General features: G+C 54.0%; 1 protein-coding gene across 1 annotated transcript in view; it reads right to left on the reverse strand.

Moving 5' to 3' along the window:
- Positions 1–17,481: 17,481 nt before the first annotated feature.
- Positions 17,482–24,746, reverse strand: part of PREX1 (phosphatidylinositol-3,4,5-trisphosphate dependent Rac exchange factor 1) — a 204,167-nt gene continuing 196,902 nt past the window's right edge. The window contains exons 36-40 of the mRNA XM_031004787.3: positions 23,991–24,057; positions 22,710–22,882; positions 21,110–21,212; positions 20,779–20,846; positions 17,482–19,162 (exon numbers count right to left, since the gene is read on the reverse strand). Coding sequence (XP_030860647.2) covers positions 19,120–19,162; positions 20,779–20,846; positions 21,110–21,212; positions 22,710–22,882; positions 23,991–24,057 — 454 coding nt within the window. The 3' untranslated portion in view covers positions 17,482–19,119. The remainder of the gene's footprint in view (positions 19,163–20,778; positions 20,847–21,109; positions 21,213–22,709; positions 22,883–23,990; positions 24,058–24,746) is intronic.

Consider the following 24,746-nt stretch of genomic DNA (forward strand, 5'->3'; position numbering starts at 1 on the left):
GGCATGTAATGGGCTGGGGGAGTGATGGTGCATGTCATTCATGGTAAAGCCACTCCAACATTCCTATCTCCCTAACCCTTTGGATATTTTCCCTTACATTGTGCAATGAGCATTCTCCTATCCCACTCTTATTAAATGAGGTCTGCCACTGGGACCAAGTGTAGTTATCAACCAAGTAATCGGAGCCACTTCCAGCCTTAACGAATTTACCATGAAATTCAGAATTCCTAGTAAGTGCACCCATATCAATACCTTTACCATGAGGCAGTGTTATATGCTGATCTCTTTAGTCTAACACTCTTATCATCTATTCATACACATATTCTGCAGGTTTCTGCTAATGTAAATTAGCAAGATCTTTCCAATGTTTTGGTGTATATGCTATTTCCTCTTCGGGGGACTTTGTGCTGGTCCCCCTGCAATAGGCTGACATCTGACCCTAGATTAGTAGCAGCAAAGGTGGAGTCTAGGTAGCTTCTTTCAAGGCAGCCTTCTAATGACCTTGTAAGGGAGACATGGGAGGGAGGCTGCTTCTACTTGGTTCCTTTTCCATTAAAAAAAAATGTGGTTTTCAATGCCCACTATGAAGGCAGATACTTAGTAGGTTTATAATAGATATTTTTTAAATGAATGAATAAACAACATTTTTTTTTCTTTGAGATAGAGTCTCACTCTGTCACCCAGGCTGGAGGGCAGTGGTGCGATCTCGACTCACTGCAAGCTCTGCCATTCTCCTGCCTCAGCCTCCCGAGTAGCTGGGACGACAGGCATCTGCCACCACGCTCGGCTAATTTTTTCGTATTTTTAGTAGAGTCAGGGTTTCACCATGTTAGCCAGGATGGTCTCGATAAGGATAAGGCCAAGCATTTGAAATTCTATTTTTTAATTTATAATAAAGTAACTTCCAAAATTCAGTCTTTCCCCCCAGTTAAACCTCATTTAAACAGAACACCTGTCTACCTCCTAAGAAGCTCCTACTCTGGCTCAGTGGGAAGCCCCTACAGACCAGGCTGGAGGCTGATCCCCGCAAGTCTCCACATCTGGAAACATGATCCCTTGTACCTAATAGGTGCTCAGTAGATGTCGGCTGAGTGAATGGATGTGGGGATTTTGCCTCCAGAGGGCTTTTCCAGAGCTACCTGTATCAGCTGGGCACTGGTCACACTTCACCTTCCTTCTCTGGGTTGCACTCAAAGAGATAAACTGATCTTACTTTCCTGGTGAAAATCCTCTTCCGCTCATAAACTGATACCATTCTAGTGACCAACAGCTAGCCCACCATGAGTGTGGTGGGTTCCCGCTGTCAGATCTCAGGGCTGAATGCAAACCCAGCCTTGCCTCAATGGCCCTCTTGGTACCCTCATCCTCTCCAGGGAAGCAGCTCCTTCCCAGGCACCCTCTATAACCAGTGACAGCATAGATGATTGGTTGAGGCCTTAGCACGGGTAATACAGTCAACATCACTGGTGCCAACCTGAGAGTCCCTCCTCACCTTCCAACCTGACTCAACCCCTGTGTGGTCCAAGTACTTGGGAGCCACGAGTTTCAGAACACAGGCTCTGCCCCAGCCCCCGGACATGAATCTTGATGGATCCAAGCCAGAGTTCTCAACTTTGTCAGACCCATGACCTCTTCCAAAGAAGAATTGTGCTTAATGATCTCTTTACTGCCCTGAAATGAAAGTCATAAATAATTAACCTATAACATCATACACCTACTTAAAAACTCATTACAATGCCCTAAGTGGACTATAAAAAGAAATAAAAGGACAATAATTTTTAATGAAATAATAACTTGTAATAAATTAAATCATATTTCAATAGGCAAATGAACAGACACAGACACAGGCACATATAGAGATATAACCAATAGTTAGATCCTAGCCAACATCTACAGAAGAAGTTTGGATGGAAGAGAAGATCAGGAGTTGCGCTACAACAGAAGGGCAGAAAAATAAAGACACTTGAATATAAATATTATATTCAGTGTACGGTAAAATCTTACAAAAATATCTTGTTTTGATATTAAGTTGACGTCGGTTCTAGGCTACGATGATTAAATGGCTCTTCACACAAGAGCGACCAGAGGGGAACTGAAATTCGTGTGGGAAACAGGACGGTCTGTCTTATGTGGACTGTCCTGCACCTTGGAGGCATCCAGCATTCCCAGCCCCACCCAGCTGAATGCCAGCAATATTACCAGTCGTTGAGCCAAGCCACCCCCGCATTTCCATACAACCTCAGAGGCCGTACCTCTCTGGTGAAAAAGCACTGGCCAAACCATGATAATTCCACTTCGTCTGCCAGCACCAGGCCTAGCAATGCACTTGGAATGCAATTTTGGCCAAAGTTACAGGCGATCCAATCTGCTGGGGGCTTCTGGGAAAGGGTTCCAGTCTCTTATAAAGAGGCACTAGGAAGAGACGCGTTCTTTCTTTTGCTTTCACCTCTTGCACGAGGGTGGGACGCCTGGAGCTGTGGCGCAATCCTACGAGCTTCAGAGTGCAAGCCTGAGGGTCAGGCCAATGTGGAGAGCACAGTGGGAAGTTGAAAAGAATCAGGGTCCCTGGTGATCCCCACCTCTGTACCAGCCAAACCAGAAGTGCTTGAAAGTCCACTGGATTTCTTGATTCATGGAGACATAAGATATTGTCCCTATGATGTAAGAACAATAAGATACTTATTGTGGATTTCTCTGCTGCTTGAAGCCAAAAGCATCCCACCTGTGACAGGTAGAGTCTTTTTGCTTATTACCATAATCCCTTCTACTTGATGAGCAAAACCTTTGAAATGTGCAAAGCGCCAGACTAACCATCTTATCATTGGAACCTCATTCCCTGTGAGTTGTGGATTATGATCCCCATGTACAGACAGGAGCACTGAGACCAAGGAGGAGGGGAAGTGATTTGCCCAGTGCCAGGCCCTGTGTTGCCCCAGGGCAGTGCTCCTCCTCTCCCCCACTGCACCCAGGAAGCCTTTGCTATTCTGTGATCTGATGCCTCTTTGGGGCCCCATGCTCTAAATATCTACCCCACCCTCATCACCATTTCACATTCTCATTCTTGGGGTAGCGTCCCTGGATTGAAGAACTGTGACTCTCGGCATTTCCTACTAAAATATGCATATCTCATCTTAAAAGAACTAATACATATTCATTAGCACAAATAAATTCTTCATTAGTTCTCAGATATGGCAGGCTTTGAAAGAAATAAGACATGAGACGGGTGAGTTTTGAGCTGAGTTCATTCATCGTGCCAGGGTGAGCTTTCATTTACTCACTCACTCAGTGAATATTTAGGAGGCACATCCTATGTGCTGGACACTGGGCTATGTCCTGGAGCCACAGCCTCCTACTCTCCATGGTTCCTGCCCTCATGGAGCTGGCCTTCTAGTGGGATGGCACAGTCAAAACCATGAGCAAGATAATCGCAGATTCGATAAACCCCAAGGAGGAACTTGTTCAGCCTGATGGAATCAAATGGGACTCCACAGCAGACAGGGACTCCCTTAGTCAGGGCGGTCAGTGAGGGTCCCCTGGTGGAGGAGAAATGTGAGCTAAGACCCAGAGGATGAGGAAGCCAGCCATGACAAGATCTGGAGGGAGAGCATTTTAGGCCCAGGAAGTGCAAAGGCCCTGAGGTGGGCATGTGCTTGATGCCAAGTGAGCAGGGGAGGGAGGTGTGCAGTGAAGGTAGGGACCAGATCACATAGGATCTTGGATTTTATTTCAAGAGCAATGGGAAGTCATTGAAGATTGTAGATGACAGAGTGGCATCATCTCTCTTGCACTTTATAATGCTCGCTCTGGTGGCTGGAAGAATGGATCATGGAGGCAGGCACAGATTGAGGAGGCCCCATAGGAGGCTGTCTCAGTCCACCAGCTTGGATTAGGAGGTCATGGACAAGGTGTGAGCCATGGATGGAACTTGGAGGGCGTGCTGTCCATGGGCTGGGGTCCAGGATACAAGGTACAAGCTGCACTGCACAGGACTGTCTTGTGGGTGTAGGCATCCGGACTGGGAAGGCCCACAATGGGACAGGCCCTGCTCCCACTGTAGCGCAGGCCTGTGAGTATGGCCCATTGTGCCCGGGGAGCCTGGCATGAGGGAAGAGTGACAGCATGCAGAGCAGGCAGCAGGATCGAAAGAGGCCAGAGAGAAACCCTGAATCCTTACTCTATGGAGGACTGGAAACTCAGGAGGGCACTGTCAGATCAGGCAGAGGACCCGGTGACCCAGGGCCAGACCGGACTGTGTGCCCTGGAATGTTCTGTGCCCCGATGCCACTTCCTGGATGTGCAGGATAGACACTCAAGAGTTCACTCAAAAGCAACAGGACTAAGGAACATTCCTCCACCCAGGCTCTGTGAACACCTCTGCTCTCAGGGCAGATCCTGGGTCCTGGATTCTGTGCCCAGTTTGTGGGTTTTGTTTTTTTTTTAGACGGAGTCTTGCCAGGCTGGAGTGCAGCAGTGCGATCTCGGCTCATTGCAACCTCCGCCTCCCGGGTTCAAGCAATTCTCATGCCTCAGCCACCCAAGTAGCTGGGATTACAGGTGTGTGACACCACTGCTGGCTAATTTTTATATTTTTAGTAGAGATGGGGTTTCACTACGTTGGCCAGGCTAGTCTCGAATGCCTCACCTCAAGTGATCCACCTGCCTCAGCCTCCCAAGGTGCTGGGATTACAGGTGTGAGCCATCACACCCGGCCATACGATGCATAATCTATATGATGACTGTGTGTGTGTTTACTCTCCAGGTAAGAGGGGGGGAAATAATAATAACAGTTGGCGCATTTACAATGCTGGAGGCATTTGCTAAGCACTTGAACCAGCTGATTGCTCCAAGTCCCACGATAACCCTGGGAGGGAGGTACTTTCATTTACTCCCCTTTGACAGGTGAGAAAACTGAGGCTCAGAGTGGTCACGTCCAAGAACACACAGCCAGCAAGTGGCAGAGCTGGATTCTGAGCCGAGGCCCATCTGGCGGCTCCTCATTCTGGGATCAGGCTGAAGCCACTGTGGGGCATCGGTGGTGACACTGAGGGCTGGGGCAGGTGTGCAAGGAGCAGTGGCCCAGCAGCTGTAGGCTCTGTGCCCTCTGCCACATCCAGCCCTCAGAGCGCCCATTCAGGGTCAGAACCCAGCATAGACTTTAATCCCGCAGTTCTGGCAGCTGGAGGGGAGGGGATGCCCGTGGGCAGAGGTTCTGTGGAATTGGCAGAACCCTTCCCCACCCCACACTCAGCCACAGGCTTCATCCTCTCATCTCCCAGCTTTGTCTGGAATGGTCTCCTCTTTCGAGTAAACCCTACTGATTCTGCCTAATTAGCTCTTCATATGAAATCCCCAGTTACTCTGGGAGCAGCCTCCGTGCCGGATCTCCCTGGAGCACGGAGGTGGAGACGCAGGGGAACACACCTCTCTGTAAACTGAATGGATGCAATTGGTCCCCAGGGCCTGAGCCTAACATGGGCCCTGGGCCTCACTTTCCCAGAAGGCCTGGATTCCTAAATGTGGGAGTCACCTTCAAATGAGGCTGCGTCTAGAGTCTCAGAGAAACGAGGACTGTGAGGACCCAGTAGCCCCCTTGGGGCAGTCACCCACAGCCTGGCGCTGATCAAAGGCTTTGCCTGCCCCTACAACCCCGACACCAGGAACACGCGGTTAGGAGCCCATGCTGCAGATGGGGAAACCGAGACACAGACGAGTCAAGTGACTTGCCCAGGAATCCAAACCCAGGAATCCGGACCCAGGGAGTCCGGCCACAAAGCTCAGGCACTGACCCACGAGCCCTAATTCCCATCTTCACAGCCCCCTCCTTCCCGTCCTCACGCCCAGATGCACCTAGGATGAACGTAATTTTACAAAGTTAATGTAGTTCTTATTTTCTGAACAGCACCACAATAAAGATTTCGTTTTTTCCTTCAACATTTCAGCCAGCCCGTGGTTTCCATAGCCCTGTCTTGGCATTCCTTCACTTTTAATACACTGGAAGCCCCAAGAGGGAAGCCCCCTGGGTCTTTCCTTGGTGACCTGCTTCTGCCAGCAGCGAGTGGGGCTGCAGGTGGGGACCGAGGACTTGGGACAGGACGAATCCCGGCTCAGAGGCTCCTTGACTGCGTGCCCCTCGGGGAGCGCCTTCCCCCTTCATCTCCTTCAGCTCCACAGTGGGAGGACAGCGACAACAATTGTGCCCCGCTAGGGCTCTAGTGAGGATTCAGTGAGGTGATGTGCACAGTCTGCGACACACAGTAGGGGTTCAATCAGCACCAAGCATCAGTGTCCCTGCAGTCCCTATGGGGCACGGGGATCTGCCTCACCTGTTAATCAGGAGGAGGAAGGCGAGTCTTTCCTTTTCTTTTTGGAGTCAGGGTCTCACTCCATCACCCAGGCTGGAGTGGAGCAGTGGTTTGATCACGGCTCACTGCAGCCTCGACCTCCCTAGGCTCGGGTGATCCTCCCACCTCAGCCTGGGACCACAGGCTTGCACCACCACCCCAAGCTAATTTTTTTTGTTTATTTTTAATAGAGACAGGGTCTCACTATGTTACCCAGGCTGGTCTCAAACTTCTGCGCTCAAGCAATCCTCCAGCCTCAGCCTCCCAAAGTGCTGGGATGACAGGCGTGAGTCAGGGCACCTGGCTCTAGACTTTCGTCGACGCCCTTTCTGGCTCAGACATTCTGAGCCTCCACCATCGGGTAGGGTCAGACCTTCTGAGCCTCTGCCATCCAGACAGACCCAGATGGATCAGAGGAGGGTGCGAGGGTGAGGGTGAGGCAGAGTGTTCCCAGTCCCTTTTTATGGCCAAGACTCTGCAAACAGGACATGGATCTGGCTTGGATAGGACACAGATGTGACAGCCCTCATGTCTCCCCAGCCTCAGTGCCCCAGGACCCCCTGCCCTCTTCCTGACAGCAGGGGGTGTGAGGGATGGAGGGCAGCCCTGCATCCCACACCCAGGCCCCCTCCCCTCCCCTGATACCCAGCAGCCACGGGTCCATCGTCTTCCAATGTCAGCCACGCACCATGAAAACAGGTACCACCCACCGGGGCCATTCCTGCGCTCTTTTTCAAAGAGCTGTTTGGGCCAAAACCCAGCAATGCAAGTCTGTGCGCCCTGTAGGGCTGGCCCTCCTCCAGCTCTTCATCTCTGACCCTCCTGTCCCTGGAGCAGCTCATCTCAGCCCTGCCAGTGTCTGGAAAGTGCCCATCATCACCTGCAGCTCTAGGAGGGCTCTGGCGAAGCACAAATGAGGACCTGAGAGCATCTCCCATTACCCATCAGCCCCGTGGTGGTGACATGTGTCCAGTAGGCAGCAGAGCCACTGGGAGGGGCACAGGGTGGGTTGGCTCTGATTGGAGGGGACATGGCAAGAAGGATCTGGAGGTGGAAGCCAGGGCAGCAGGGCCAGCTGCAGGATGGGGGTGCTCGGGCAGCCCAGCATGGGGAACTGGGGCCTGGAAAGTGCTGGAAGGGAAACATTGCAGGAAGCAGGAGGACAGGGAAGCACCCACCCCACATGCTGGGCAGAGGCTGGCTAGGGACCCACCCTGGGAGTGGATGGACTTGAATCCTGGGCCCCTCTGCTGAGACCCTCAGGACTTTGGGATGGGAAAACAGAACAGCACAGGGCCGCTGCAGTGACCCAGGGAGAGGAGCTGAGCCAAGCCACCCTCACGCACCCAAGGACCTGCCCCTGGGCCACACCCCAGACAGAGCCCTGGGCTCAGGGTCTGGAGCCACACGGCCTGGGCTCAAATCCAGCCACTGTCCTTGTGAGCAAACTTCGGCTGCAATAATGGGAGGTGCAGCTGGTGAAGGCGCTGGCAACGGAGGCATTTCCTTAGCCCCTTAGGAGAACTGTGGAGGTGGAAGGGCCATGGCCGGGCAGGGGCTCCACAGAGTCACCACCCCACTGTCCAGGCTCCTCTGGCTCTTCCCTAGAAGAGCCATGTGGTCACCAAAGCATCCCTCATGGTCACACGTTGTCACGGCCCCCATGTCCATTCATTCACTTGTTCAGTCATTATTTATTTGAGGACAACCAGGTGACCAGCACTGCCCCAGACCCCGAGTGGAGGCCCATGAGGGAGACAAAGCCACCATAGAGGTGCTGTTCTGGTTGGGCAAGAGGAACAGCAAACCAAACAGCTCGGTGCACCAGGCAGTGTATCAGAGAAACTCAACCAGGAAGAGGTGGGGGCCCAGGGCATGGGGAAGGTTGCATTTTAGACACGGGTGTCAGGGAAGGCCTCATGGAGATGGAGACTTATGAACAGAGACCTGGGGGACAGAGGGATCCATAGGGGTTTCTGGGGTAGATCATTCCCTCCACAGGGAGCAGCTTGTGCAGAGGCCTGAGATGGAGCTGCCCAGGCAGGTCAAGGGCCCACGAGGAGACCAGAGTGGCTGGGACAGTGAGTGGAAGGGAGAGACGCAGGGGAGGGGGTGGGGAGGGGCAGGGGTCAGTGGGGTCCTGTGGGGCATGATGGGGTCTTGGCCTTTGACTCAGTATGAGATGGAAAGTCCCTGGAGGGCTCCGAGCAGAGGAGGGACATGGCCTGACTTGGATTCAAGCAGGACCCTTGGGCTGCATGTCAGAGTGAGGGTGGGCCTGGGATACCAGGGAGAAGACCAGAATATTCCAGGCAAACGAGCACATGATGCTGTGTTTGGATTGGGGTGGTGGCAGTGGAGATGGGGAGGAGGGGGTCAGGTGACAATGCCCAGGGCAGGAGGGGATGAGGCTCAGGGAGAAAACATGCTCCTCATGAGTCCCCTCTTTTTACAGAGAAAAGATTTTCCCAGAATCCCCCAAGCACATCCCTTGCACCTCATTGGTCAGAAGTGTGTCAGCATCACCAATCACAGGCAGAGGGGCGGGATCACACGATTGGCTTCCATCACCGCCCAAGAACCTTCATAATTTGTGGATCCCCCTTGTCAAAAATTATTACAAATTTCAAGATGGCAACAGCAGAACCTTAAGCCAAGCCGGGGGCCCTTATGAGTACAGCTGCCTGTGCGCACACCCAAGAGACCAGCCCTCTCTCCCTCACTCATGTCCTGAGTTGGGCAGGTGGCTACCCAGGAAGAATGGGGCATCAGGCAACAGGGGGAAGGCCCAGGCAGCAGGGGGAAGGCCCAGGCAATAGTGAAGGGACCCCTGCCCCGTGTGGCCACAGCCTTGGCAGCATGAGATCCAGGGTACATGAGTGACACACCTGGCTTTGCCAATCCCTGCAATGGGGATGATGCCCCAGGGAGTTGTTGGAAAGTTGTGGACCAGGCACATCAAATGCTTAGTGCAGCGTCACTCGTTATTACCTCTAGGACCGAGGTCCACTCCTTCCCAGCCTATTGGTGCCACACAGTTGTAACCCCAGGATTCCAGCAGAATTTCTCTTCCCCTCCCACACACTGACCAGTTCAAGTGCCTGAAACTCCCCCCATCAGTCACTTGCTTTCTCTCCAAAGCACCCTGAAGCCCCCACTTTGGAGTTCATCAGAGGCTGCTGCAGAGAATAGACAGAAATATAATTATATGTCATCATAATGCTACACATTTCATAAAAGACAATAGGAAAAGCACAACATACGGTAGAAATAAAACGTTTTCAATTCCACTTTGCCTCTGGAGAGTGCTTCCAGCTTATTTTTGAAAGCAGTTGAATGGCAGGCTGGTGGGCAGGGGCGACGGCGGCTGTGGTTCACAGATGCGAAAGCTGCTTGTCCTTTGCTCAGAACCACCAATGGCTTCTGGACATAAAATCCAGGGTGCACCCATCGCCTCAGTGTCCTGGTCCCCACACCTCCGATGTCCCTTCCCTGCCCCCCTCACTCCTCAGCCAACTCACCAGGTAAGATCCCACCTCAGGGTCTTTGCACCTGCTGTGTGTTCTGACTGGAACCAGGCATCTCCGTGGATCCCTCCTCCTTAGGTCCAGTCAAGGGTCTTTCCCAGAAAGGCCTTCTGTGACCATTGATTAAAATAGCTCGTATGTCTGTCCCCATCCTCTCACCTGCTGGATTTTCCTGGTTGGCTCTTACACTATCTGACATATTACACACCCATATCTTTATTGGCTTCTTTGCCTGCCTCCTTTCAGCAGATCTTAAGCTCCACGAGGACTTCCCACATGTTACTCTGGGCCTAGAACAGAGTCTGGCACATAGTAGGCCCTCTGTAAATATGTGTTACATGATGCAAGTGGGCCCACGTGGCCTGCTGGACCAGACCTAGAATCGCGTTTGGGTTTCTGCAAACCTTTTGTTGGCAGGATGCTGGGTGGGGACACATTCTGGACAGGGTGGGTGTCCTCAGCCCCCGGTGGCCTGCCCCATTGGCTGTGCTCTCCTTCCCAATTAGACCCAGCCTCCAGTGACTCAGACCCAGCCCGACGGAAGAACATTCTCTTGGGGAAAATTCGGCTCCATCCTGACTTCCTGTAAGGGGTCTGAGGCTCCGAGGAGGGTGGCGGCTCCGCTTTCGGTCACCAGTGCTGGAAACAAATAGAGCAGAAAGGCTTCCAGGGAGGCTGGGTCAGGGCCAGGTCTGTCCCATCCAGGGAAGGCAGAGAGACAGGATCACAGGCTTTCCAAAACCTGAAGATTCCACCAACGTGAACACCTCACACGAAGGGGAGCTGCTTCGTGATCAGGATCCTTCTGCCTTGGCCACGCATTTGCTGATTCAGTTCACTAAAGTCACCAAGGGTTGACTGAGCACCTCGTCCTGTGTTTCAGCTGCTGTGCTAAGAGCTGGGGACACAGCTGTGAACAGGCAGGCCCTGCCCCTGCTCCCACAGAACCTGCAGCCTGACCGGAGTAGATCAGCCCTACATGAGTTAACAAACACAAAAGAAAACCAGATACAGACTGGGATCTGTGCCACGGCAGAAGGAAAGAGCATGCTGTGTTACAGAGTCAACAGTGATGCCATCTTCACCCTATCAGGAAGCCCTCTTGGAGGAGGCGGCGTTCCAGCCGCGACATGAATGAAATGACAGGAAGTCGCGGGGCAGGAAGAGGGTTCCAGGCAGAGGAAACAGCAGGTGCAAGTGCAGAGATCCTGAGATGGGAGCAGGGCACCAGCGTAGAGAGCAGAGGAGCAGAACGGCGGCCCTGGAGGCTGGCAGGCAGCGAGTGAAGGAGGCAGGTGTGGGGGGAGGATTGAAAAGGACAGAACCTCTACGTGGCTGTCCCACTCAGCACCCAAGGCTCACCCAGAAGGCCACTGTGGCATTGAAACTACTGGGGCGCTGCAGTCAGACGAGCTGGGTTCAAACCTCAAGGCTACCAGCCCCAAGGCGCCATTATTTCAAGCAGGTCATTCTATTCGTGCGTTTTCACACTGCTATAAACAACTGCCCAACACGGGGTAGTTTGTTAAAAAATTTATAAAGGAAAGAGGTTTAATTGACTCACAGTTCTTCATGGCTCAGGAAACTTACAATCATGGCAGAAGGCAAAGGGGAAACAAGCCGCCTTCCTCATAGGGTGACAGGAAACGGAATGAACACAGCAGATATTACCACTTATAAAACCATCAGATCTCGTGAGAACTCCCTCACTATCACGAGAATAGCATGGGGGAAACCGACCCCATGATTCAATTACCTCCACCTGGTCTCCCTTTTGGGTGGGAACACAGCAAAACCATATCAGTCACTTAACTCAGCCTCTGTTTTCTCATCTGTAAAATGGCACAAATAGCTGTGTCTTTCTCTTGAAGCTGCCATGGGGATGAGTAAAGGTGAATCATTGGAATTCTCTCCAGTGGGGCTGAGCCATCCTACTTGCCACAGCCACTCGCTCATTCATTGATTCTTCCCACCGAAGGCAACAAGTATTGATAGAGCACCTACACAAACATCAGGAATTCCAAGATGTGATTAGGTTCTCATCACTACATTCTACAAAGAGTGAGAACCTCAACAAATGCTGATTGAGCAACACACTAACACGCCCAGTGTGGCACCCGGCACCAGCAGGTGTTCATGGCACACAGCAGGTGCTCCCAGCACACAATAGGTGCTCCTGGCATACAGCAGAGTCTCACCATACACAGCAGGTGTCGCGGCACATAGCAGGTGCTCACCGTACACAGCAGGTGTCACCACACACAGGAGGTGCTCCCGGCACACAGCAGGTGCTTACCGTACACAGCAGGTGTCACCACGCACAGCAGGTTCTCCCGTACACAGCAGGGGCTCCCAGCACACAATAGGTGCTCCCGGCACACAGCAGGTGCTCACCATACACAGCAGGTGTCACCACACACAGCAGGTGCTCCCGTACACAGCAGGGGCTCCCAGAACATGGCAGGTGCTCACCACACAGGCAAGTGTTCAGGGCACATGGCAGGTGCTCACAGCACATGGCAGGCATTCGTGGCACACGGAAGGTGCTCACAGCACAGCTGCTGCTGTGCTTGCTCCCCCTGCACAGGGGGCACCTTCCTTCCTACACATCTGGGGCCACTAGGCCTCAAGGATTTGCCTCTCCCATCCCTTGGCAACATGGCAACAGGTGTGCTGTTCCAGACATGCAGTGGGTGCAACCCAGAACCGGGGCGGCTCTCAGCATCGAGGTCACCAGTCCCCTTCCAGTGCCTGTAGCCTCCATGTCTACAGGGAAGACTGGGGACCCGAGGACCCAGGAGGCTGCCCTGTCATGAGAGGGCCCTTCTCACTGTATTCCGATAATGGGGATGGTCACTACTAAATGAGATGGACACAAACCCCTGCCCTGGTGGCGCCTCACTGGTAGTGCAGGGTACAAACAATGGACAAGAAGCAGATGAGGCACCCTGCTGGGCAGTGGGAAATGCTACGAAGAAAAGTAAAATCATTCCTGGAGCTTATGGAAAGGAAAAAGTTTTTTTTTAATTTAAAAATTTTTAAAGAAAAGTAAAATAGGGTAAGGGAGAGAGAGAGTAACAGGAATAGATGAGTGACATGGTGACATTGAGCAGACCCAAGTAAAATGAAGGAGCAAGGCAGGAAGCCGTATGGGAGAAGAGTGTCTCAGGAAAAGCACGTGCAAAGGCCCTGGGGCAGCTCCTGCGGCAAGAAGGCAGCAAAGCACCTTTCTGCTTTCCCGCTGGAGCCTGTGGTCCTTTCTGTGGACCTCTTCCACCCCTCTCCTCTCCTGCTCCCATTTCTTCCAGGTTCTGAGACCGAAGCCAGATTCTCCCATGGGGCCTCAGGGCAGAGGGTCCCCATGATCCTGGGGCTGCTCTATGTCCCACCACATCACGTTGCTACTGCAGACCTGGAACTGCATCCGGGGCTGGTATTTCTGAGCTGCCCGACCGCCAGCTGTGTGACCCTGGGTAAGTCACTTCAATTCTCTGAGCTCATTTCCTCCTCTGTAAGGAGGCGCCTTTAGCACCTACCTTGAGGGGTTTGCGAGAGGATTGCATGAGACGATGCCTGCAAGCCACCCACCTAGCAAAGGGCCTAGGAGACCCTAAGCGTTCTGTGCATGTGATTCTGAACGCCGCTGCTGGTCTTGAAGGACATCAGGGAGAGGGCCAGGCTGGCCAGAGGACGAGAAGTCCCTTTGGAGGAATTCAGTTGCATGCCCTCATCGTAAGTGGGGAAACTGAGGTGCGTGGAGGGGCAAGGAACCTCCCTGAGGTCACACAGCATGTCAGGAGATGCTAACTTGGGCCCTGCATCCCTCTCCTAACCACCCCTGCCCCACTCCAACCCTCCAGGGAACGCTACCAGTGCCCGGAGGGAGGCAGCTTCAGGCTTGGTTTTCGGCCTCCCCTGCCTGCAAACCCCGAGCTCCAGGCTTGCAGTGGGAGCCTCCCAGGAGCTCTGGGCAGGAGGCCCGCAAGGCTAGGCGGGGCGCCCTGGTCCACAGCGCCACCTAGTGGCCGTCACTTCCACAAAGGTGCACCAGTGACTGTGGGTTTCTGGTCACAAGCTTCGTAAGCACCCCGCTTTACAGTGCATAAGGGCCTTTCGTATCCTTCTCCTCCAATCAGAAGAGAGGACGGGAAAAAAGAGAAAAGAGAGAAAGGAAAGATCCCCGAAAGGAAAGAATTGAAAAATCGAGTCAAGCTCACAGACATATGTTATGGGACAAAGACAAATATAGAAAAGCTTAGAAAGAGAGAAAGAAAATGAGGGGGCCGAAAGTAAGAAAGAGACAAATTTTAAAAAGTTTTAAAAAAGAGAAAAAAAGAGAAAATATTCACGGCAAGCCCAACCCAGGAGAGGGATAGGGCCAGTGCCCATTGTCCAGACGATTCCAGGCCCCGCCTCCAGGCTGGCTCTGTCCCAAATACCTGCACCCAGGAGCCAGCCTTCGGTCTGAGTGCTGGAGCCCGGGGAACCGCAGCCTCTGGGCACTACGCGGTCCCCAGCACCACCTGCTGGACAGACAGGGCACTACACTTATCCCTGGAAGTTCCACTTCGGGGCCCTGGAGGAGACACCTGGTACCCCCGCAAGGCAGCCAGGTGGGCGTAAAGTCTCCATTTCTCAAAGAAGGAAGCTGAGCGTCCCAGAAAGACAGAGAATCTCAGATATGGCCACTCAGCAAGTATCAGGTGTTGACAGATTCAGGAGCAGGCGAGGGTGTCTGACTTCAAAGGTCCTAGTCCAGCCCCCCATGAATGAACCCGCGTGGCACACACAGAGGTTAGAGGGGCCCGCTTGGCCACAGATGGGTGTGGCTTGCGCCCCCCGCTCTGATCACTGTGCTGACCCTGCTTTCTTCTATTAATATTTAGCCATGATTCACCACTGCCTGGCCCTGGGCTATAGCATGGAAGGGGTGTGGTTCCTGCTTACTGCTGGGGGGAAGGTGGACAGGAAGTACACCAACAGTTATTTAGATAAAATCATAAAGCGGTCAACACACCCCATCGTACCTTCCACTTCCTGGGTGGCCTCTGTTGCAGTCCACGCCAAGGGGCCATCTCTGGGTCAGCACCGTTTGACAGATGAAAAAACTGAGGCTCAGAGGAATTCAACCACCTGGGCCCTGCCCTCATCCTGGAGGAGCAGAGAAGGAGAGGCTCCGAGAGACGCCAATGCGGGGCTGCGCCTGCCCCTTGATTCTCCATTGGACCGCACAGTGACTCCGGGTCACCAGGTCCTCCCCGAGCTGACATCGCCATGGCAAGTCCAGAGCTAAGGATCTGGCCGTCAGCGTGAGCAGGCCGGATAAATGAGTGCTCGGACCACATGGCTCCGGGGAGCTGGAGAGCTGGCACCCTCCTCAAGAAGACAGCCGCTCCTCAGCTCCAGCTGACATGTAGCCAGGTGGGAATGTGGACCAGTGTGACCAGAGCTTCTGATTTTTTCTTTAATCTTTTTTTTAAGAGGCAGGACCACACTACGTTGCCCAGGCCGGAGTGCAGTTGGCTATTCACAGGTGTGATCAAAGCGCACGACAGCCTTGAACTCCTGGTCTCAAGCAATCCTCCCACCTCTGCCTCCAAGTAGCTGGGACCACAGGTGCGCACCACCACACGCAGCTCAGAGCTTCTGATTTTTGAGACAAACTAAAAATCAGAATTCAGAGATGAAATTTGCTGGTTCATAAATATAATTCATTTTTTTAAAACACCGTATCAGGAAGGAAGTAAAAAAAAACCCCACATTTCGTTCCAAGTTTCAGCCTGGAGCCATCAGTTTGAGACCTCTTGTCTCCTGCAAAAATGTCCGCTTGCTCTGAGAGGCCCTTCGTGCTTAGTTTTACACTTGGAGAAACACATCTCGGAGAGGGAGGTGGGCCTGGCTCTCCCTCCCAACTCTGCAAGCACAGCTCTGAGCCTGTGAAGTATGCAACTTGCTCAAGGCCACAGAGAGCCAGCTGGAAACCCAAGCTGCTCCTGCCTACGGCCCCAGGAGAATGTATGTTCCTTCTGTGGGCCCCCAGGGTGGAAGAGAGGCTGAAATCGATGCTTTCTAGAAACATGTCTGCCTGAAGGAAGACGTCAAATCCTCCCTGTTGACCTCAAATATAGATTGAGGTAACAGGTCTTCCCTCGAAGTGATTTTCCCTGGATCCAAACACTGGCCTCAGATAATTCTAAATAATCAATCCATGACTGTGCCTGAAACCCCACCAGGATTCCCTCTTGCCTGTTACAGTATTGAGTCCTTTGAAACCTGTAACTGAGAGACGCGAGGCTCTCTCTCTGGGAGGGATCCAATCTGGGCCTTCAGAGAATGTAATCTGGGACAGGTTAGTTTGGAAGGAAAAGAGACTGAAAGAGAAGGGGCTCGAGTGCGAAATGGCAGGGCTGGGTGCAGCACCATGGTACAGGGGAGTCCCAAGGGTGGCCATGACCCAAAGGAAACTGTCATCGATTTCAGCATTTTCCAAAGGATTGGAAATCGGGAAAAGATGGAATAAAGAAGAGGCCATAGGCAACATACCGAAACCCGGTCTCTATAAAAATTTTTAAAAATTAGCCAGGCATGGTGGCATGTGCCTGTAGTCCAGGCTACTTGGTAGGCAGCATACTGAAACCTGGTCTCCACAAAAAATTTAACAAATTAGCCAGGCGTGGTGGCACGTGCCTGTAGTTGCAGTTACTTGGGATGCTGAGGTGGGAGGATAAATTGAGCCCAGGAGGTCGAAGCTTAAGTGAGTTATGATTGCGCCACTGCACTCTACCCTGGGTGATAAGAGCAAAAGACCCTGTCTCAAAAAAAAAAAAAAAAAAAAAAAGGACGAGGGGGCACAGGGCTGGCACAGCAGAACAGGTCTGCAGCCCAGGGAATGAGGTTTCTCTGACTGGGCAAACAAACCCAGGCAGCTTCATAAAGATCACCTGGGCCCAGGCAGGTGGAGAACCTGCTGACAGCCTAGGATGCAGCCACCAGGCCCAGGTGTGCACGCAGACTCTCTATTCTCATTGGTGCATTTCACGTCTGCCCAATAGGCCTGTTTGTGGCCAGCGTAAGTTCTGGCTGACTGGGGGCCCGGCACGACCATGTTGTGGGTATTTTGAACTCCACTCCCGCCCGGATCCAACAGGCCTTGCAGGTTGGAGCGAGGAGGATTCTATGGCACCCCTTGGATCCACACTGTCCCCTCAGCACAAGTAAGCCACCCAGGAGGAGGTGTGGAATTCCTGGGAAAACAGTCACTTTTTCCTACCTTCACAGTGAAATGGGAGCTCAGAATCCAGGGGGGAAAAAAGCTGAAATATCAAATAAGGCCTGTTATTTTCCTGTATACCTGGGTTGCAGGCAATCCGTGCAACCTCGGGTCGTCCTCAGCAATCACCCCGCAAGAGAAGCTGCATCGCCCCATCATCAAGGAGGAAACTGAGGCACAGAGTGAAAACATCACTGACTTCGGGGTCGCTGGTTCAAGGCCCCGATGCAGAGATCAGCACTGTCCTCCATGAGGCTTTCAAAGCGCGAGCTCATCCCCTAGTGCCCCCGGCCACACCCACCCCCCAAGCCACCTACCGCAGATGAAGCAGATCACAGCCTCGTTCTTTGTATTATAAACTGACTTTTAATAATAATAAAAAATCTATCAAGAATTTAACGAGAAGAATCTGTACATTTTAAAGTAAACCAGTGCACAGTGCGCTGGCCCTGGGCCCTCCCCCATTTCCCACAGCAGGGCTAAAGCGGGTCCTCCTTTGTCTCTGATGCAAGATACAGTGACAAGGCCACTGCCTGCCCTCATGTGTGCTGCGGCAAGAGAGGGAAGCGCACCCTGGAGGGCGGGAGGCTCGGATGCCGGATGCCGGGAGGGCTTCAAGCTCCCAGGCCTGGGGGCAGCAGGGAGCCCCCACCTGAACTCACCACCTGCCAGGGGTGACAGGCATCCCCCCACTTCCTCCCCAGCTGTGACCTTTCCCTGAAGGCATAAGGAAGCTGGGGGGACAAACTGCCGAGGGGGCTTGTGTGGGTCCCTCCTCCCCGGCAGGCAGGGTGGCTTCCTGTGCTCTGGCTGGTGATGTCCCAATCGCCCTGCTCTGAGAAGTTAACATCAAGAAAATAAATCACAGAAGCCACTGCCCGGTGTTTCCCAGTGACCCTCTAACCCGTGTGACACGGCACCTCAGGCGGGGCTCCATCCCCTCCAGCTCCAACCCTGGCCAGCCACCTCTCAGGCCCTTGCAGCCAGTCACTCAAAGAGAGCGAGTTCTAACACCGGCCAACCGCTGGAGAATGGAGGGTGGGGGAAGGAATCACAGTCGATACCTCAAAAACAACACCTTACAACCCTAATATTAACAAACAGGAAACAATGACATTTTTTAATTTTTCAATAATTTAGTTTTTCTTTTGTGCTTTTTTTTTTAGTAGAAGCGGGAACAGTTGTCAATACTACCTTCTGTTGGTCCCCTGTTAGACAACATACCTTTCTTTGAAATGTAAAATGTCAAATATATAATCACACAACTTTAGAAAAAACAAATTTTGACAACACCAACAACAACAAAAAATCCCAAAATAAACCAGAGATTTCACGCCATATAAATAAAGTCAGAGCAAATCTCGTGCCCAGGGCTGGTGGCCCCAGTTCCAGGGGCGGTGATGTCCAGAGCTGGTGTGGCTCTCGGGAATCCTCTGGTAACAGGCGTGATGGAGGCCCCGTCTCTCCTTTCCCGACAGAGCCAAGTCTTTTCCAAGTCCACCAAGCAGGTTAGTACAGGGTTAGGGTGAACCTGGAAGCTAAGATGAGGAGGAGGAGACACGTGTGGTCACCTGGAATGTGGACTTTGAAGGAAACCGGGGTTTCAAAAGTGCAGGCGGAGCCATCCCGAGGGAGCCGGGTGGCCCCATGTGGCCTCCATGACGTTCCCTTGGGTTCTGGGGACGCAGGAGCCGAAGGCCAGGCACCAGCTGCTCCCATCAGCTCTATGGGTCTCCAGCACCCCTCCAGCTTCTGGCAGGCGTGTGAAGAATGGGCCGGCCCAGGGCCAGTCAGCCAGCTCGTCATCACAGAGAGGGTGGCCAGGCTCGTCCCGGAAGGAGGCGGGGAGGACGCTGGGCAGGTCCCGGAATGGGCGGCCGCGGAAGCCTTGGGCCATCCCTGGAGAAGGCCGGCGCTGCCTGCTGTGTCCTCCCAAATCCCAGCTCCAGAGGCCGCGGCCCAGCGTGGGGCATTTGGGCGTTCAGAGGTCCCCATCCACCGGCGGCTGGCAGAGGCGGTAGAGGCTGGGTATGGAGGCAAAGAGAATGAGGAGAGGCCGGGGCGGGCCAGGACCTATTTGTATTATTTCCATTTTTACCTGAACATGTAATTCATGCCCAGAAACCCAAACTCACAGGTATATAAAAGATGCAGAGAAAAATATCTATGCTGTCCATGCTTTCTGCTGACTGCCAGGCCCCTCCCCACAGGCAGTCTCTTCCCACTCAGAGACTGGCATTTACAAATGAAGACGTGTCTACAGGTGCATGTGTGCGTTCAGCCATGTGGGGGTGGGGCGCACATTCCACACTAGTGGGGGCCAGATGGCCACAGCACTCTGCCCCTTACACAGTTTCACTTGCTCTATCCTGGGAAACTCTATATGCAGAGATGGTTTTGGAGCCGGGGGACCAGACAGGAGGCTGCGTGGTGTCCAGGGCAAGCAGACTGCAATGCTGCACGTGTGGTCTGATGTGGTCAGCGCTCGGACTCCACGCCCAGACTGCCTGGGTTCAGAATCCCAGCTTTGCCATTTACTAGCTGTGTGACGTTGGACAAGATACTTAACCTCTCTGTGCCTCAGCGTCCCCACCTGCCAAGTGGGGATGACAGCCGACTTGGCTCACAGGGCGGCTGTTTGGATTAATGAGTCCACAGAGGGGAAGCAATTGGACAGTGCCTGGCACAGGGCAAAGGCCATGAAGGTATTGAAAGGAACCACGTGCCACTCGTGAGACACAAACAAGGTGTGTGTGGAGCCCCCAGCGCCACAGCACGCAGTGACTCTCGTCACCACTGGCAGCAGGTGTTGCCGGCGCTCTGTGGTTACGTAAGACTTTGCCGCTGGGGGGAAGCTGCCTGAAGGGTCTATGGAACTGTGGACTATTTTTACAACTTCTTGGGAGTCACATTATTTCAAAACAAGAGTTATTTAAAACTTGTGGGCAGATGACGACAGCAAACTAGGGCTGTGGAGATGGAGAGAGGATCAGACGGAAACAACGTCATGATCCTAAAGGGCCTACATGTGGCACCAAGAGGAAGACTGAAAACCACATGAAGAAAGGGCAGGGTGGGAGGACAGGAGGAAACAGCACTCCCCATGCCAAAGATGGCAGGAACAGAGAGCATTCCTGCAAATCAGGCATCGCAGGCCCAGGCCCAGGCTGCTGTTCAGTTCGCATTTCTGTAAATGGCTAAAAGGTTAGCTTAGGTTGGATCAGCTAAAATCACAGAATTCTTAATTCCACCCCAGGTTAAAGCAAGCCGCTCAGGGGTCAGGGACTCAGGGTAGGGGGCACAGGGTGGGGGGCACACGGCATAGGACACAGGGTGGAGGGCACGGGGCGGGGGCTCAGGGCTGAGAGGGCATGGGGCTGAGGGCACAGTGTAGTGAGGTGGGAGGATCTCATAGAGTCACCGCCTCATGGCACACCTGGGGGCTCATCCCGGTGGGAGCAGGAGCTCCTTTGGGAGGTGACAAAGTTGTGTCTGTTGCTCCTCAAAGAGGTTCCCCATAAACGAGAGGGGAAGCCCCATCTGAGCATTAGGGGTTAGGCCAGGAGCATGATGCCAAAGCCAGGCCTGGGTCCTGGCCAGCTGGGAGTGGACAGCAAGGGCAGACGAGGCAGCCACTCACCGCGGAGCACCCTGGGGCATCTGGTCCTTGACTCGCAGGTTTTTGGCCAGTATCTCCACCCTTGGGCCCTGGAAGAAGGAACCATCAGGCAGGGGCCTCTGCAGGTTCAGGGCACGTGAGGAAGCACACTGGGGGGTGGGGGTGGGGGTGGGGGTGGGGGTGGGGCCCAGAAGCCCAAGGACCCAGAAGCTAAGATCCTTGCTCCCCTCCAGATTCAGAGAAGGCTCAGGTCTGGGGCTGGTGGCCACCAGCCCCTCATCCCACCCTGGCTGCAAGCATGCCATGCCCTCAGCCCAGGGTGCTGGAGGACCCTGTGGCCAAGTAGCCTCACCTGCTTCCGCATGATGTCCGTGGCCTGCATGATGCACTTGGGCAGCAACCCATGGCTCCGTGCCAAGATGGCCGCCTGCTCCAGGGACACGCTCAGGGTGCTCCTGCAGCAGGGGAGGGAGGAGAGCGGGTGGGCGGTGGGGGGACAGGGGTGGGGGGAGGACAGCGGGAGTCAGAGGACAGTGGGTGAGAGCTGGGGTGACTTCCTGTCCCTCCGAGGCCTCCCAGACCCAGTCCTGACCATCACGGCAACGCCTCCTCCTGCTGTCCCTCCCCGCTTGCTCCTCTTCCTCCAGGCAGCCACCACCCTCACTGGCAGGCACTCTGGTGCTTCCCCGGCTGCAGAAGCCCTGTTGAGTTTCCTGTGACATTCCCAGTGCCTCGCTCAGAGGAGGACTCGGTAAATATCTGCTGAGTTAGTGGGGGACTCCCTGGGAGCCTCACGACTTGTCGGCTCCGTGGGGTTTGAGATGGACACATCGATTCACACCTCTCTGGGTTTCTCAACAATTCTAGAACGTGGATTCTGCAGCGAGACCTCTAGGATTCCAATCCAGTCCCTCCATGTAACTCCTCTGTGACCCTGGGTAGCTAAGCTAACCTCAGTTTCCCTATACTATTAACTATGAAACAGGGAGCATGGTGGTGCACAGAGGACCCTGGCCCAGCTGGAGGGGCTGTCCTGGGAACCACAGGAAGCTGAGCAGCATCCCGGCCTCTACCCACTAAAGGCCAGGAGCTCCTCCCTCCCCTAAGTTGTGACAACCAAAAATGTGTCCAGACATTGCCAAATGTTCCCCGGGGATAAAACTGCCCCTAGGTGAGATCCCCTAAAATAGGCCCCACTACCGCACTGGTAGAGAAAGACGGAAAGGAGTTAATCTGCATGGAACATCAATGACCTAGGAGGCAAAGAGCACTGGCCCCATGAAACATTTATTCAGCAAATGTTTCTTGAGCACCTGTCTCAGGCCAGGCACTGCTCTAGCCTCTGGGGAACAGCAGAGAACAAAAGGGGCCCCTGCCCTCCCAGATCCGGCCCTGCCCTGAGGGAGCCAAGGAGGAAACAAATACCCCAACGAAGGCTGTCTGGGGAGCGGGGGTGAGGGCTGTGGAGGAAGAGAGGGTTGGGAGGGCACTGAGTGGGGAGAGTGGGCACAGTTTGTAACGGAAGGTCAGGAAGCACTCTGGAGAAGGTGACCTCTTCCTCCCTGGGATGAGCACTGGGGACAAAGGATGGAGGTAGGAGGCAGGGGAGCCTCCAGTGAGGTCAGGAGGCCCCATAAACCAGCCGATGCTATTGTTAATGTTGAAGGAGGCTTCCGGCGGAACTACAGGGCACAGCTCTCACACACACTCACTACGGTGTTAGAGAAGCAGGTGGCTCCACAGCCCTGCTAGGACCACCTGCTGCTGCCATCCCGTTTCACAGACAGACAAACTGAGGTGCAGACAGAGCCAAGGCCTTGTCGGGGCTCTACAGGCAATGGCAGAACCAGGATTGGAACCCAGCCTTCCTGCCTCCTCGCCACAGGCCCCCAAACTGACCAGAAGCTAGGCCAGCCCCTCCCCACACCCCGACTCAGCGGGCAGCAGCTCACCTCTGCATGCCTGTGCCACACATGACCATCTGGCAGGCCCCCAGGCGGTAGCAGAGCTCTGAGGAGATGGGGATGAGGCCGGCGCCCACGCTCCCAGCAGCACCAGGCTTTGGGTGGACAAACGACTTCATGAGGCGGCAGAGCTCATCCAGGGCATTGATGGGGCGGATCAGCTGTGGGGGGTACCACACATACCCGGGGAGTTGGAAGAGGTCCTCACAGCCCCTCAGCCCCCATCTGGCCCTCCTCCCCCACTATATCCTTCTAATCCAGTGTTCCTGCAGCTGCCTCCCAGCTCACCCCTCTGGGGATAACAATGCAATTCAATCTTCTATAACCTCTGCTCAAGAACCCTCTGTGGCTCCCCACTGCCCTACAAGCCGGCAGTCAGTGTTGACCATATATTTCAGGTCTAACCTTCCAACCTAATTCTCTTCACCTGCCCAGGTGTGTCCTCAGTGAAGCCTGAAGAAAGTGCCCTCTCCCAGCCCGTCAAGACCAACACAAGCGCCCCCTCTCCAGAAAAAGCCTTCCCTTCCGCCCCCAGCATTCCCTGACCCCCACATGGAGGTGCAAGAGGTGGTTCACTAACGAGCTGTGCTGCGGGGACATTCTGCCAGCCAGAGTGGTAAGTCCCAAACGGCTGTGCCCACCCTCCTCCCGGAGCCCCCAGCTCACAGCCCCAAGACAGCACCCCAAAATCATCAGCACATTCAAGGCCCGCCTGACCCTAGAAAACCCGGAGGCCAAAAGACATGTGTTGAGGGTCAGAGGCAAGGAGCCCCAGGAGCCGAACTATCGAGGCCCCTCAGAGGGAGCTGCTCCCAGCTCGGGCCAACGGGGACATGTGGCAACATGGTCCCCAACAGCCAGATCTTCCCATTCCTCCAGAAAAGCTGGAAGCCTCTGTTTTTATGGGAAATCTTTTGATTTCTAAAGGTTGACAGCAAATTTGAAACACATAAACAAAAAGAATACCATACAGGTTACATCTGTCATGAGGTCCAAGCTCCAGCCTCAGAGAAATGCTGTGGTTAATAAGGTGGATTGGAGTGGCAGAGATGGGTGGCTGCCAGCGAAAATAAATCATCCCAGGAAGTTGGGAATGGGGAGGAAGCTATCATGGGAGACTTCCTGGAGGAGGAGAGACTGCAGGGTCTCAAGGGCTTCGGGGCTAGAATCTGCTGGGGCACAACCCTGGGCCTGTCTGCTGAGTCCTGACTCCTGAGCGCCCCACCCTGCCCAAGCTCCCTGCAGCAGCAGGAGGGCACGTGGACATACCTGGTCTATCTTTACCGCCGTGGTGCTGGCATCCGTGGGCAGGTTAGACCGCTCCAGGTAAAATGCCCTGCGAGAGAAAGATGGGGATGAGGAGGGGGCCACCACACCCACCATCCTCCTGCCCCTACCCGGGTCTCAACTCCTGCAGCCACCGTGACTCCGCCCTCTGCCGACTCTCAGAAGGAAATCCCTGAGAGCACCTGCAGGCTGTGCTCACCTGCAGGCACCTGTTCCTACAACAGCGGGGGGGAAAGAGGGGCCTCCTGAGCACTCCTCCAATGCCACCCCTCCCTGCCTGCCCGTCCACAGCAGCCCCCAGCCCTCTGCTCCCCAGGCCCTGGTCCTGCTTTTTCTCTCTTCTGAGCACTTCTCACCACTTGGCGTCTCATGGCTCTGGGCTTACTGGTTTACTGTTCGTCTCCCCCTCCAGAACAGGGGTCAGCGAACTTCTTCTGTGAAGAGCCCAACGGTAAACATTTTATGCTTTGTGCACTGGAGAGTCTCGATCGCGGCCACTCAACTCTGCCATTGCAGCACAAAAGCAGCCACAGAGGATGTGAAAATGAGTGAATGCAGGTGTGCTAATAAAACTTTATTTACAAAACAGGGAGACAAGGAGGGCCAGATTTTGACAACCCCTGCTCTAGAATATATGCTCCATGAAGAACAGGACTTTGTTTTCCTCACTGCACATTCCCAAACAAGCACCCGGAACAGTGCCCGGCCCGCAGAAGGCCTCAACATGTGTGAATGAAG

Source organism: Gorilla gorilla, chromosome 21 (assembly GCF_029281585.2).
Source record: "Gorilla gorilla gorilla isolate KB3781 chromosome 21, NHGRI_mGorGor1-v2.1_pri, whole genome shotgun sequence".
NCBI classification, from domain to species: domain Eukaryota; kingdom Metazoa; phylum Chordata; class Mammalia; order Primates; family Hominidae; genus Gorilla; species Gorilla gorilla.